The following is a 13892-nucleotide window of genomic DNA, read 5'->3' as shown; positions in this document are numbered from 1 at the left end:
TTTATTCTAACAGCTGTGATCTAATGGGAATGTCTTACCCACTCGTCGTTTCGAGTATAAATTACGTGATCGATCTTATGCTTACTGGATACGTGATGCATGTGGAGCCAGCCCACTTGGGCGAGAATGTTCCCTTATTATAAAAAAGCCTCGATCAACGCTTGAAAGAACCTTAATATATTTTGTGTAATCCCGAAAATGTTACGTTCGCGGGGACACCATGACACATCATAAAAGTAATAATTGCTCTTCCAAGAGTATCAATAAACCAAGTCAAGTGATTTTAATTCCATTCGATCCAGTTTACACTAAACGCCCATGTCTTCTTAGTTCTCCGTGTCCCATAATACCCATGAAAGCCACCGGATGAACTTTCTGGCGTGGGAATCTTGCTTTTAAACATGTATTTGTTGAGGGTTAGGAATAGGGAAAATATTATATTCCTCCCGAAGGTCGGTTTGTTAAGAAAGGAAAGATCCCGACGGGCATCAATCTCCATTGTCGCTGTGTCACATCTTAAAGGTGGGAAAGCAAATTTCTTTCCGTGACGCCACTGGTTTCCCAGGAGAAAAAAAGCAGAAAATGACACACCGCGGGCATGGTAGGTTTCCAGAGACGTCACCCGTTTCTGAACCTTGAGCCCTCCTGTACGCTCTACCAAATAGGTGACTATAGTTTAGCATATGCATGACATGCAGTCAACGCAAAGGGGAAAAAAAATATAGATGGATACAAGACCTCCGTGTCAAAAGTGTCGGTGAGCTACCCACATGGGCGACGAGAAGGATTTCGGAGAGGTGAAGCGAGCAAGGAGGCATCGCTTGGAAGTGGGACGGCGGGTGGTGAGGTTTGGAAGTTGGCCGCCGCCGCCGCCGGTCGCGTGACAAACGAAATGGTAATCGATATCCCACGGTTACCTCTTTCTCCCTTCCTCCCTTTCCCCCGCCCCCTCCTCTTCCCGCCTCTCACCCTCCCCTCGCCCCATTCCTTCGATTCCACACCCGACGCCCACGGGATACGACTTATTAAATGGGTGAAGAAAAAACCAAGTGCATGGAAGAGTGATTCATTACTTTTCGGTACCTGCTCTCTCTCTCTCTCGTATGCGGGAACCTTTTAAGGGATACGCTGCAACCACCCCCCCCCCAACACCCCTAACTCCCGATCTCCGGTGTGGCTACCGCCGCGGCTGACCACTAATTGTTTCTCGCCGTCGTCGGAAGTTCGGTGGATCACGGCGGACGTAGGCGCGCCTCCTCACGATCCGATTTCCCGGCCGCCCTCTCTCTCCCTCTCTCTATCTCCCTCCCTCCTCCTCTATCCAACTATCTCCCTGTCTCACCCTCCCTCATCCCCTCTACTCTCTCTATTCGTTTCTCTTTCCCTCACTCACTCCCTCTTTCCCTCCCTCACTCCCTCTTTCCCTCCATCACTCCCTCTTTCCCTCCCTCACTCTCTCTTTCCCTCCCTCACTCCCTCTTCCCCTTCCTCACTCCTTTCCCTCGCCTATATCCCTCTTTCCCTCCCTCACTCCCTCTTTTCCTCCCTCACTCCCTCCTTCCCTCCCTCACTCCCACTTTATCTCGCCCCTCTCCCTTTTTCTCTCCCTCATTCCCTCTTTCCCTCCCTCACTCCCTCTTTCCCTCACCTCTCTCCCCACTCTTTACCTTTACCCTTCACTCCCACCCCCTCTAATCCTCACTCTCCCTCTCTTCATCTTCGTCTCCGTATCACTCTCCCAATCTCTCTCTCTCTCTCTCAGCGGTTAATCCGTATGGGGTTGGGGTGCTTCCGGGGGTAGTTTTAGGGAGAAATTTGAGGTGGGTGTTATTCCTTGAAAAGCTGCAAAAACGTTCGACCCCGAGGGAGCCGTCGCCTTCAGTCAGGCGATGCTTATCGTCTCATCCTCATCCGTCTTTTCAGTCATAATTTTTATCTTTTTACCATTTCATTTGAAACATTTACACGGGCCTCAATACGCAATGCGAGGACACGAGATGGGTAATGTCGAGATGGATTTAACACGCAATGATGCATGAAAAGCATGCGGCACTATCGTGTTCTATTTATTTTAGTCGGCGATTAATAATTTAATTAATATTTTAATTTCCTTGGATACCTGGAAGGCAGATACATAGGGAGATAGATCTATTTTTATTAAATTACAGCTCGGAATATGAGAAAAATCGGATGAATGTTCACTGAGGGGAGGGTGCAATTTTCGACAAAGAATATTGACACACTTCTTCCAGCGTGGTGGTATCCCATGCCAAAAAATGAATGTGAATTTTCGCGGAATTACATAAACCGTGCGAGGGATTGAAAGCACAATCACCACTGATACTCCAGGAGACCATTCCAAAACCTCGACGTAGGATGGTAATGAAGTGGCCATGGCGATAATTTTTACGTCGGCGTTCAAGTATTCCGCTCAAGGATATGGGTGAATATCCGAAATAATTTTTTTTTCGAGTCAGAGACTTTTCTTCACATTGAAACGTACGAGTACGAAGATAAGTACCTTTTTGATATATTTTAGGGACAAGCCAGAACTCTCATATAAACTTTTGTTACCTATTAGTTATCAGTATGCAGTGCTGAAACCGTATCATATTCTAAAGCGGTCGACGTTGATAGCCGTGAATATTTACGTAAACTTATAAATTCTACACGGCGATTACCCATTTACTGAAAAAAACTTATACAAGGATGGATGTTCTGTGTTCTTAGCTTTAAAATTATGAGTCGTGGTTTTTCATTCCGCGTATATGCGTGTGTTACATATTATGAGCATAGTCAATAGATTTGAAAAATGTTTTTGGCAGCATTCATTAAACGGCACGGGGCAATTTTCCAAACGGCACTGATATTTATATATCTTATGCCTTTAATTATCTGACGTGAAATAATTTCTGTTGCCTATCTGCAGCTTCGAATTTTTTTTCTAAGAGAACCGGCTTTCATGGAATAAACATCTTAGCTAATCTGTGGTGTTGTGGAATAAGATCTTGCATATTTACCCGCTAGAGCGAAGTTAATGACCCATGCGGATTAAAATTTACATTTTAAAAACATGGCAGTATTCATTGTACTAGTGATAAGTTGTGTGCATCAATGTCTTTTTAGAATGCCATTAGGAATCATACAAAATATATAGGATAGAATTTCGTATAAATATTTCGTTTCGTGTCGTCCAGAGAAAAGATATCGCCGGCAACGACTTCAGAGTAAGGAGAGAGAAAAAGAGACAAAAATCACAGGTCGTTTCTCATTTTCAATTTTTCGCCGATCATTTTCATTCCTGCCTCTCTTTCCTCGCTGTTGCTTCTGCATTATTCATTGGCATTGTTCGCTCCATTATATTTTTTTTTCAACTCACACCTTCCGAAACGCTTTAGCTCCCAACGGCGTCGGCTCATCAAAAAGGCTGCTCCTCATTGAAAGAAGAAAAAAAATATTTTTTTTTTAACGTTTTGAAGAAGTGATTCGCCATTTTAAAATTTGTTAGGGATAGTAAAAGTGGCGATCCCAACTCATTACGTATAACGTCTTCGCCTTATCCTTGTTATCGTACGTACTTTTTCTTCTCTTTTCCCAACCATGTTGCCACCTCAGACCTATTGGTAAATTTGGAGGCTTAAATATTTTTCCCCTCGGCATGTCCATGAAAGCAGTCGGTCGTGCGTAGCTTAGGAGATCTAATAATGTATCGTTGGAAGAGTTAAGTCTGTGGACAGCTGGGTTTTGTTAAAAAGCCCTAAGTTTAGTAGGGAAGGCCTCTTGGGATGAACTTTTGAGTGCATCATCACTCCTGGCGGCTATGAAAAAATAATGAACTCGGCGCGAATGAGTGAGGATCGAGGGTCACGCGACGTTGTTTAGAGCTAACGAATGCTTTCCTTTATTCGAATATTTTGGGAATACTTCATTTCGTGAAGTATCAAAATATGGACACTTTATTTTAAATTTTGTTGAAATACAGAATTATCTTCATGGAGCTTAAATTTAGGTGAATTAGATCGCAGAACATCACTAAATTACATAATTATACGTAGTAATGAAATCAACTGAAACAGGATAACATTGGAATCAATTTCCAGCGATCCATCATGTTGGACTGTGTTTATAGCGCTAATAGAGTTTAACATGTAAATCGCACTGCCTTAAATAACAAAATAAAGTTGCTGCCTGAGAATTTGCAGTTCTTGTGAGGCAGGGTTCGAATCCATCTCTTCTTCAAGTTCGTTTTAAATCAGCACTAAAATGCATGCGGAATCCATGGTTGATGTGGGACGATATTCTACGGTAATAAGACTAAAAATAGGCCAATGAATGTTTATCTGCATTAAAATAATCCCTCATGGTTTAGCATTAATATTAAGGAAATATGCCACCGCTGTTTTGGCAGGTTAGCGCCGTTTAGAAGCTCTCATATTCTCCTATGCTTTCTGCTTACTTGTGCGGCTACTTCGACGTTATTACCACATCCTGATGACGATCCCGTATCTGAAAAGCGCTGCCATATCAAGTCGATTTAAATTTCACTTTATTTTTATTTCCAAATGTTTTAACGTTGTATTGCTATTGGTATTTATCTTACTTTTGCCTATTTTGTTTACTTTCCATGACGATTTGTAACTGTTTTAGTGTACCATAATGTTTTCGAGACTAGTTTTTTTCATCTCTTTTATTTCGATACTATAATTCCAGCTTTCTCAATATTTTTTACCATACTGATTATTTTTTGTTCTTATTTCTAAAATACGCACCTAAGTGTATCTATACTCACCTACCCTCAATTATCAGTCATTGAAGCTTTTATTATTGGAACCACAAGTTCCTCGTGTGATAGAGCTATATCTATTGCAGAGGCCTAATGTTTACCATTCTTACAGTATTAGATTAAAACTGATTTACAGCAAAGTAAAGAAGAACCCCAAGTGTGGTTTATTCGTCGTCCCAGATTCGAATCTTGCTATTTCGAACGAGACTCTTATTTCATGTGCACGATATGCAAAGTCTTCCAATATTAAAACATCATTAATACTCTATGGGGCTGCCTGATTCTGTTTATATCGCTAGTTAAATTCAAATTAACATTTACTATAGGAATTACATCGAACATTTTATTTATTAGGAAAGATAGTTTTGTCTTACTGCGTGTCGAATCAGTAGCGTCATGACAACAATTACAATGTATTCACGTGTAAGTTATGAAGACCTAGATTCATTGTGGAAAGCTTTTGGTACTTACGTAGTCTACATCTCTTGGTTTGATATTCTCAACGGATCGTGTGACCACTACGCTTTATCCGTTCCCGCTTCCGGCCGCATCATCCTCTCGGAAACATTGCTTCCCCCAAGTCCACGTTTTCAAATTAGAATTCTCGAGAAAAAGACGAATGGTTCAAATGGAGATCCAGATCAAATGGGTACAAACACGTGTTGCGTGTCTAAAGGGAGTTGAGCGATAATGATCTACATGTAGGAAAGATAATAAGCCCGCTTTCGATTTTAAGAAAAATTGTTTTGTCCCTTATCTCCGGCCGCATGGAATGCAGACCTTGATCACATCTTAAAAATTTCCAAATACGTAAGATGTCTTTACGCTTAGTTTCCCCTGCGAGGTCAAGAATGGATGTGCCTCCCAAAGTTCGTGAATGATACTCCAGTATAAATAATTTACTCTCTATCGACCCCTCTAAAATGCTTATCTACTCGAGAATAGTCAGCGAGAAAAACTCGCTTAACACTCGGTACAGCCATGATTTATTATGGATTTATTATGTTATTATGGATTTTCTTAACCAAATGGCATATGGCGGGCATGGAAAGTTCTATAATTATACGGTGCATACCTCTGTGTTTATTTAACTGTACTCTAGACTGTTGAAATGTGTTGGGCATATGTGCTAAACGACTGCAGCAAGCCAGTTTAACGCTTTCAAATCATTTTTATCGATTTTTGGGTGACTTGATTGTGGTTCAGGGGTTAAAAATATACTCTAGCTAGCTGGAGCTCGTGAAAACAATTATTATTCGAAATGAGAATATTACAAAAAGGTCTGGTTGTAGTAGTAATTAGAAGATTAATGGTACTCCAGTGGGATATGCGAGGGATTGCCAGATTATATCTTGCCAAATGAGACGACATTAGGCAGCGTAAAATACGGCTAGAGCGATACAATCAAACATATGCCGCAATTCCTACTTACTGCATGGTAGACAATTGAAGAAAGGATCTCTGTGGGAAAATCTTGCATTGGTCTGAGATATAGAGCTGTGTATAGTCTACTATACGGAATGTTAAGGATAAGTATGAGAGACAAGGGCATTTGTCCCTGGCAATTTTCATTCCCAAGTTTTCTGATTTCATATGAACTGAATGGCGACATCTACTCCCGGATCACGTTGTTTTAGCGTATACCTTTTAACATTAATTATAGCAGCCATTTTGGTGCATTGTAAACAGAATCAATAGTAATTACAATGGTATCAATTTCACGTGACTTAGACTCTGTTTTAATTTTACTCTCCGTAACCATGGGTAGTAGCACCGACGGACTTCACTTATTAATATTAAGACGATTTGTAATGTATTTATTTGTAAAACCCTATTCACATATACCAATTGATTTAAGATTTGATTAGATTCAGCATAGGAATTTGAATCAGGTTGGTTTATAAGTTATATTAATACGATGCGTTCCACTCTGTTCGATAGTACTTAGGTTGTTTGAGTAATATGGTTTTGTGGCAAGATGGTAAGGAAATTGCGTGTTTTAGGACACGTGTTTTCCGCAACGCGTCATCGGGAAGATGAAAAATTCGCTTCCATATACATTTTTTCTAACGATTAATGCATTAGGCAGAGCAGATGTTGCACTATAAAGAAGACCGCAATCACAACTCTAACGTGGTTTTCATTCCTTGATAAGGGTGTTTAGCATGGCCAACTTCATTTAGTATGCGTCAGCATTGTAATACGATTCCCATTCCCGCATGGTTTCCATCTATGAGCGAACCCTTACATTTTTTGTTTTATTTATTTTCTGCATCGGGTGAAATCTAGGGTTCCGTTTTCCCATCGTAGACATTCAGGTAGTTTTGGTGATGATGTATGTTTTTCGAGAATCAGTCACACGTAGGAACAACAACTACAGCAAGCCCACCACGGTGGGTGACGAGTGAAAGGTGGGAACTCAAAGAGACGTGACCGAACCGAGATATTTTCATAGCCTCGGGGGGAGGAGCCTGCCTTCGTGCGTCCTCACATCCCGTGGCGGCGATAAATATTTCCCTCCGGGCGAAATCATCTTATGGCCCCCTTACCATTAGCTTCGATCATTTCATTTTTTGCCCCCACCCACCTCCAATTCTTCTCCCTTGGGCAATTTCTGAAAACAAATGGCACCCTGATCGGTAACCCGCTTCTTCCATCTGGTAGGGTCGGATCAGAGCTTTGCTCTGAGGAGAGGCAGTCGAGAAGGCCCGAGAGGTTTGTAGGTAGGTGTATCGCTTTAGCGGAGGGTGCCGTGTGGTGCGTAGTTTTTCGTCCCATTGAATGATCCATTTTAGTGTGACGGTTATGGACCCCCGTACTCGGAATAGGATTATCAGGGTGCGGCTTCTCTAACACCTCGTTGACCCTATTGTATGAAGATAATTTCAACTTTTTTACGACATTTATATGCCCTGGGCGTCCGTATAAATTTCGGTATAAAGTTTTAATTGTAAGCGCAGGAGTTGGTAATTTAGATTTAGTAAAGTAATTCGGAAAGTTCAGTATTCACCATTACTATTGCCCTGTGAGCCCATCCTTCTTTATTCATCAGACTATTTTCTCAAGACTACAGGGCTGTAAGCTCAGAGAAAAATCTTTTTCGTATTAATCTAAAAAATGTTGTGGGAACATGGGAGATAAATCATCGTAGCTGCTGAGGGGCCACAATGAATTATTGTGTGGGAAAAAGTCGTATTTTCTTAAAGCACGGGCTAAAGTTTTATCTGGATTTGCAGATTTGCCTGGAATTATAAGGACGGAAGTATTAACGACGAGAAAGAATAAATTGCAAGATGAATGTGGAAGAAGTGGGGGCAAGTAATTAGAAAGAAGCACAAGAGAAAGCAAATGGTACCTGCGAAAAACTACTTTAAGGGTTCCTTATTGATGACGTCGTTGTTATCTTCGCGCCACTTAACATTTAAAACGTTACTGGCTCGTTTTCCCGACAGCTGGATATCTGTTACCCTAGTTTGCGACTTCCATCTTGGACACATAAAAGCTACACATTCACGTCTCCCACACACGGCGGTGACTGCAGCGGTCAAATTGACTGGGTCGGTAGAAAGTATCCGGACACGCGCGTGCACCTTTTAATTCATCAGGAAACAAAAATTCGTCTGTTGGCAAGGTCGCGGGTCCGAACCGCGTCAACTGCCACGGCGACTCCTCCTATGCCTATTTTTTGTCCCCTCCCCTCCACACCCGGTGCCCTCCCCCGAGCTTAATGGCGGGCGTGATGGGAACGAATTGCGCCAGTCTGCACCTAGACATCACGAGACAAGACCTCTCGATGGTTAGGGATGACAGATGGTCCGCCCTCGCCATCAGCATTGCCTCCTCCTCTCCCGTCCTCACCCTCGCCCCCTTCCCACCTCCCCCACCACACGCATACCTCTCTCTCTTTCCCTACAATGGGACAGTGACAGATAATTCCGAACCCCCACCCTTTCCCCACCTTCCATGGACGGCGCGGACGGAAGGACTGCAATGAAAAAAGAGGACTAAAAGCATTCTGATAGTGTTTGGTACCGCGCCAATGAATTAAGCACCTCCCTGTTCTCCGGCTGCGCGCGGAATTGCGCATCTGGGTCGCTGTGGCTGCAACCCAGAAGACCATTTACATCTACGTTTACACTTTTCCCCGCAATTCTTCCCCGCTTTCTCTGGGAATACATACGCCTTTCCACACTAGATCCTCCTTATGCTTGAGATCCGTTAAAATCGTCTAAAATGAATGATGTGCATGACCATTGGACCTGGTCATTTTATAAATTATTCAAGATCCTAGCCAGCATGCAAACCCCGTTGCACGAACTTCGGTAGAGACACATGACCAATGGGATGAGCGTTTTACGATAATGTAACAGACAATAAAACAGCCAATGTGCATGTCACCATTGGTTTTCTTTAGTATATAGGCAGCAGGTTCGAGTTATCGTGACCACGCGATGTCTTTTAGATTACGCCCGCCACCATGTTAGTAATGGAATTATGTTGGTGTACATGCTGTAGCCACTAGCACAACTGCGTGATGGAACTACTGAATTGAAAGTAGCAGCCCTTTCCATTAGAGTTAATTATCTCTGCCGCCTTTCTTAATAGTATTCTCGCAACATAATTCCACTTGAAGGAGATTGGCTTATGATCGATAGAAGCGATAATACGTCAATTCATTACGCATGTGGCGGTTTTGGATTTACTCTCTATTTCTCTCTCCCTCAATCAAACTAAGCCAGTAGGTCGTTTGAGTGAAACGTGCGTACAGATATTCTTGAGTTTTTAAGGTAAGCTTCGATAGCAATCGGACGAGTTTACATGGTAGGGAGGCAGAAAAAGAATACAAAAATAATATGTTAATGACCAAATAAAAATTAAGATTGGTGTCAACGCTGAACACCCCTTCCTCTCACTTCCTCATTCGTCCGCGTGTTCCCACCACCGTGTGTGATCCACCCCTTCCCCCCTTGCCCGTGTCAGTCTCCTCCATCTTATTAGCGTCGCCCTCCCTGTAAGCCCGCTACGGACAGCGCTCTCCTTCTCCTCCTCGCGGGTTTAGTCCCCTCTTCGCCCTCCCTTCCTTCAGGGGCGGGTGGGAGGGTGGCGGGGGGTGCGATTCGCAGCGTCGTTGGTGCAGACGGGGATGCGCCGCCGCTGCCGCCAGCCAGGGGAGGAGGGAGTCACGCATGCGCAATCCTCTCCCTCCTTTCCATCCCCCACCGCCACCACCATTCCGTCCACACACACACACAAACACGCACTCACACAATTCAACCCCTCCTCCCCCCTTTACTATTCCTTCGGTTGCCTCGCGCACTCTCCCCTCCCCCCCCCTCCTTTGCTTTGCCGTTCACCCCATCCTCCCACCCCTCCACATCACCCTTTTCCCCCCTCTCCAATCGTCTCAAAGTTTAACATCCTGCCGGTTGCCAATGTAGTGAGTTTTGTGGTCGGATCATCTAGCCCATTTTCCGGACTCCCGGGGAAAAATGAAACTCAACCGGGGAGATGGTGATGAAAGCCGTGTGCGACGCTTGTCGCGTTGGGGTTGTGGTGACCCGTCGTGAACACGCACTTATTATACCCCGTGCTAAAATGAATTGATATTCATAAGAGGCTCGAGTTTTCTGGGACTTCATCGCCGAATCGTGCTCGAGGAATACCTAATGACTGCATCGTTTGCCATCGACGATGATTTGCAATAATCGCGGTTACATTAAAGTAAACGCGTTTGAAAAAATCGGCTGAACTGAAAATTGCGCATCGTGAGACTTCTCTCCTCTCTGTTTCGTAACTGCCCTCGACCTCAACCTTATGATGATTCAGAACTACGTCTACTGGTTTGTTTGGAGCGAGTCAATTTTATGCCGAGTTCAGAACGAAATGTGGTTTTTATGAGACAAAAATATGAGCACCTTTTCATATATATAGAGGATTGCATGCCATTTCATGAAATGTGTATCGTTGAGGCGTGTATAATAATATTCAAATTTTCATTAATCATCATTACATCGGGGAGACGTGAGTCATTTTTTTCCTGACGTGATGATTCCTGTGACTGGTTAAATTTCCGTCTTTCGGAATTAAGTTATATATTTTACTATATCCTAACTAGAATATGTCAGTATTTTACAAGTTTTGGTGCGATAGACTGTCAGTGCAAGTATCCAGCCTGTTCTTTCGATTCCTTCTAAAATGCGAATGTTTCTGTAAATCATATGCCTGTAGGCATGTAGGTACGTACTATTTGCCCGAAGGGATTTTGAATTCGCAGCGTTGAGTTCTCCCCACCCTCATCTCCTCTTCCATCCAGCATGTTAACACTGATTTTTTTTTCATTTGTTAGTCTACCGTACAAGGTATGTTTTGGGTGGAAACAGGCTAAGCCCCCTCTACACTTTTATCCTCGCCTAATGCGACACAACTTAACACCCTACACTACAATAAACCACTATTTTCCGCATTCCTTCTACCTCGCTTCATTCCGTTCAACTTGCCTGCTCTTTTCCCTCCATCTACCCCCCTTACCCAACGTCCTCCCTTCCATCACAGACTTAGCATTGTAAACAATTGAGCTTCAAGTGTTGAATATAGACTGATATGGCGTAGGTATTGCTGAGGGATAATCATTCGGTTGAGTTCTGGGTGTGTATGTATATTTGTGTATGTGTATGTATGAGTATGTATATGTATATGTATATATATATGTATATATATATATATATGTATACATATATGTATATATATGTATATATGTATATATATAGTTATATATATATATATATATTATATATATATATGTATATATTATATATATATATATATATATATATATATATATATATATATATATATATAACTATATATAAATAGAAGTGAGCCCAAGAATGAAGCTCAGCCTAATGTGTACACGGGTGGCTACAGTCTGCCATTTTAAATTGGGTGTACGCTAGGAATACGGTATTGACCAGTATATATGAATGCTATAAAGCTACGACTAAGCGAAATGAAGGCCTTGAATAGAAAACACATTAGTGGTACTTGAAGAATTTTTAACGCCTGTGTTTGTATTCTTTCATTCAAAAATGAAATGTTGGTATTTATATATTCTAAGCTTTAGCTCCTGAACTGCATTTTTTTAAGTTTGGAACTGTGTTCTTGTTGCTCCTTATAAATATCAATAAATAAATCATTAATTTCAAGTTGAAAATGGCGCCTAGTGTGTCTTTAGATAATTCTGACCGTTGTTGGCGAACGATTGGGAGTCGCGAACTCGGATGACCTCAACAAACATATCAAAGCATAGGGCCTAGAAATAAGTAAGTACGAGTGCTGGGCATTTTGGTGTAAACTCATCCCGTCTCTTTTCAACACCCTGCAGGGAGGCTGTCCACGCGGCGGGGGAGACGAGTGCCGTCGTCACGTCGACGCCGACGGCGTCCCGACGCCTCGTCGTCCTCGTCCCCAGGGTCTCCAGCATCCACCCACCCGCACTCCCGTGCCGCCAACCACCACGGCGAGGAGGAGGACGGGGACGAGGAGGACATGGACGACCTGGAGATGGAGGAGGAGTTGGAGGAGGAGATGGAGGAGGGCGAGGAGGAAGACGGCGACGAGGAGGTGGATGTGGAAGAGTGCTCGGACGCCGAGGGCCCCGGGGGCCACGACACCCTCCCAGAGGACCTGAGCGCCGAGCCGCGGGTGAGCTCGTCTACGTCGCCCGGGCCCTCGGCGGAGGACGGCCTGGGAGGTGGGGCGGGGGACGGGGGCGGAGGAGGCGGCGGTGGAGGCGGAGGAGGGGGCGGGGGCGGCGGCGGAGGAGGCGGGACGACGTCGGGGCGAAAGAAAGGCCGGCGTCGCGGGGGCGGGGAGGGGTCCTCCAAGGACGCCGTCCCGGAAGTGAGGGGGAAGTGCAACAGCGAGGCTCTGCGGGGGATCTCGTGCCACCTGGAGACGAAGGAGCTGTGGGACAAGTTCCACGAGTTGGGGACGGAGATGATCATCACCAAGACTGGGAGGTGAGTGCGACCCCATTTGATCCGACTATGAATCCCTCTCAGTCGCATCCTCTTCCTCGAAAATTTATGAAACAGCTAGACTCGCTTAGAACCATCCCGACGCGGAGAGGCCCGCTACATGTTGCCACTGAAGAGCGTCCCCGGCTCGTCTGCGTCTAATCCTGTTGTGGGTGACACTGGGTACTGCTCGGACACCCTTTTTCTTGCGGATTTTCAGCATTCTTCGAATAGGCATATCTTTAAGTGCAAAATGCGTAGATTTGGGCGATCTTGAGTGGAATTTATATTTATGCTAAAGGAAAGAAATGCTCAATTTTCCACGGATAGCATTGTTTATTCACCACCCAGGTTTCATGTGGGTACATTCCCTAGCACACACCCTAGCGGTGGCTTGCAGGGTACTAAAAAATATCATCCTCAGGTGACCAAAATGGAGACCAATCCGCGCTTGTTATATTTACGGTACGGTAGGAAAATGGAAGAGTAGGGGTGGTCCTTCGAATTTTTTTCCATTTGGCAGTTCGCAGCAGCACCTTAGCCCTCTGTCCTTTATGTGGTGCATAATCGCGGAAGTTTCACCGGCTGAGAACGTGGACTTTCCTCACCCGAGATGGTGTATCCACATTGATAACTGGGTGTTTAAAAAAATTATTTTATTTGTGGAGCATTGCATATTTTTTGTTTAGGTGATTTATCGTCACGCATTGTCAACTTTCGTTATTCCCAGAATGTGTAGTCATTTTGCGGGTCCATACCCAAGTTATCGTTGATAACTTCATTTTTTCAACCTTATGCGATCAGCTTCACGTATCAGTGTCATGTATAGCTTATCTGAATTCGCATCCATAGGTTTTATGTGCCATCCTCATTTCAGGTTCACCGTGAGTGTGATCATTTTCTCCTGAAATTGTCAGTTGGCAAATTTACCTGCGAGTACGTCGTAACTTATCATTTGGCACAGGATGCTGACGCTTTCTAATGATTTATGACCACATGCCTGCCAATGGTCCGCAGTCCGCAGTTGCCAATGAAAAACGCAACAGAGGTATTGCATAAGATTAATAAACATAGCAAAAGTATGACTTAGCTTT

At 43.8% G+C, this 13892-nt stretch overlaps 1 protein-coding gene across 1 annotated transcript in view; it reads left to right on the top strand.

Annotated features, from left to right (window-relative positions):
- The first annotated feature begins 12367 nt into the window (after positions 1-12367).
- Positions 12368-13892, top strand: part of LOC139694078 (T-box transcription factor TBX20-like) — an 88443-nt gene continuing 86918 nt past the window's right edge. Inside the window, exons 1-2 of the mRNA XM_071592503.1 lie at positions 12368-12484; positions 12668-12801. Of these exons, the coding sequence (XP_071448604.1) occupies positions 12368-12484; positions 12668-12801 (251 nt within the window). The remainder of the gene's footprint in view (positions 12485-12667; positions 12802-13892) is intronic.

Source organism: Hetaerina americana, unplaced genomic scaffold (genome assembly GCF_022747635.1).
Source record: "Hetaerina americana unplaced genomic scaffold, ioHetAmer1.1.p SCAF_5, whole genome shotgun sequence".
In the NCBI taxonomy this organism is placed as follows: domain Eukaryota; kingdom Metazoa; phylum Arthropoda; class Insecta; order Odonata; family Calopterygidae; genus Hetaerina; species Hetaerina americana.
The sequence above is the reverse complement of the archived record's forward strand: the minus strand, read 5'-3'. Positions and strand labels throughout refer to the sequence as shown.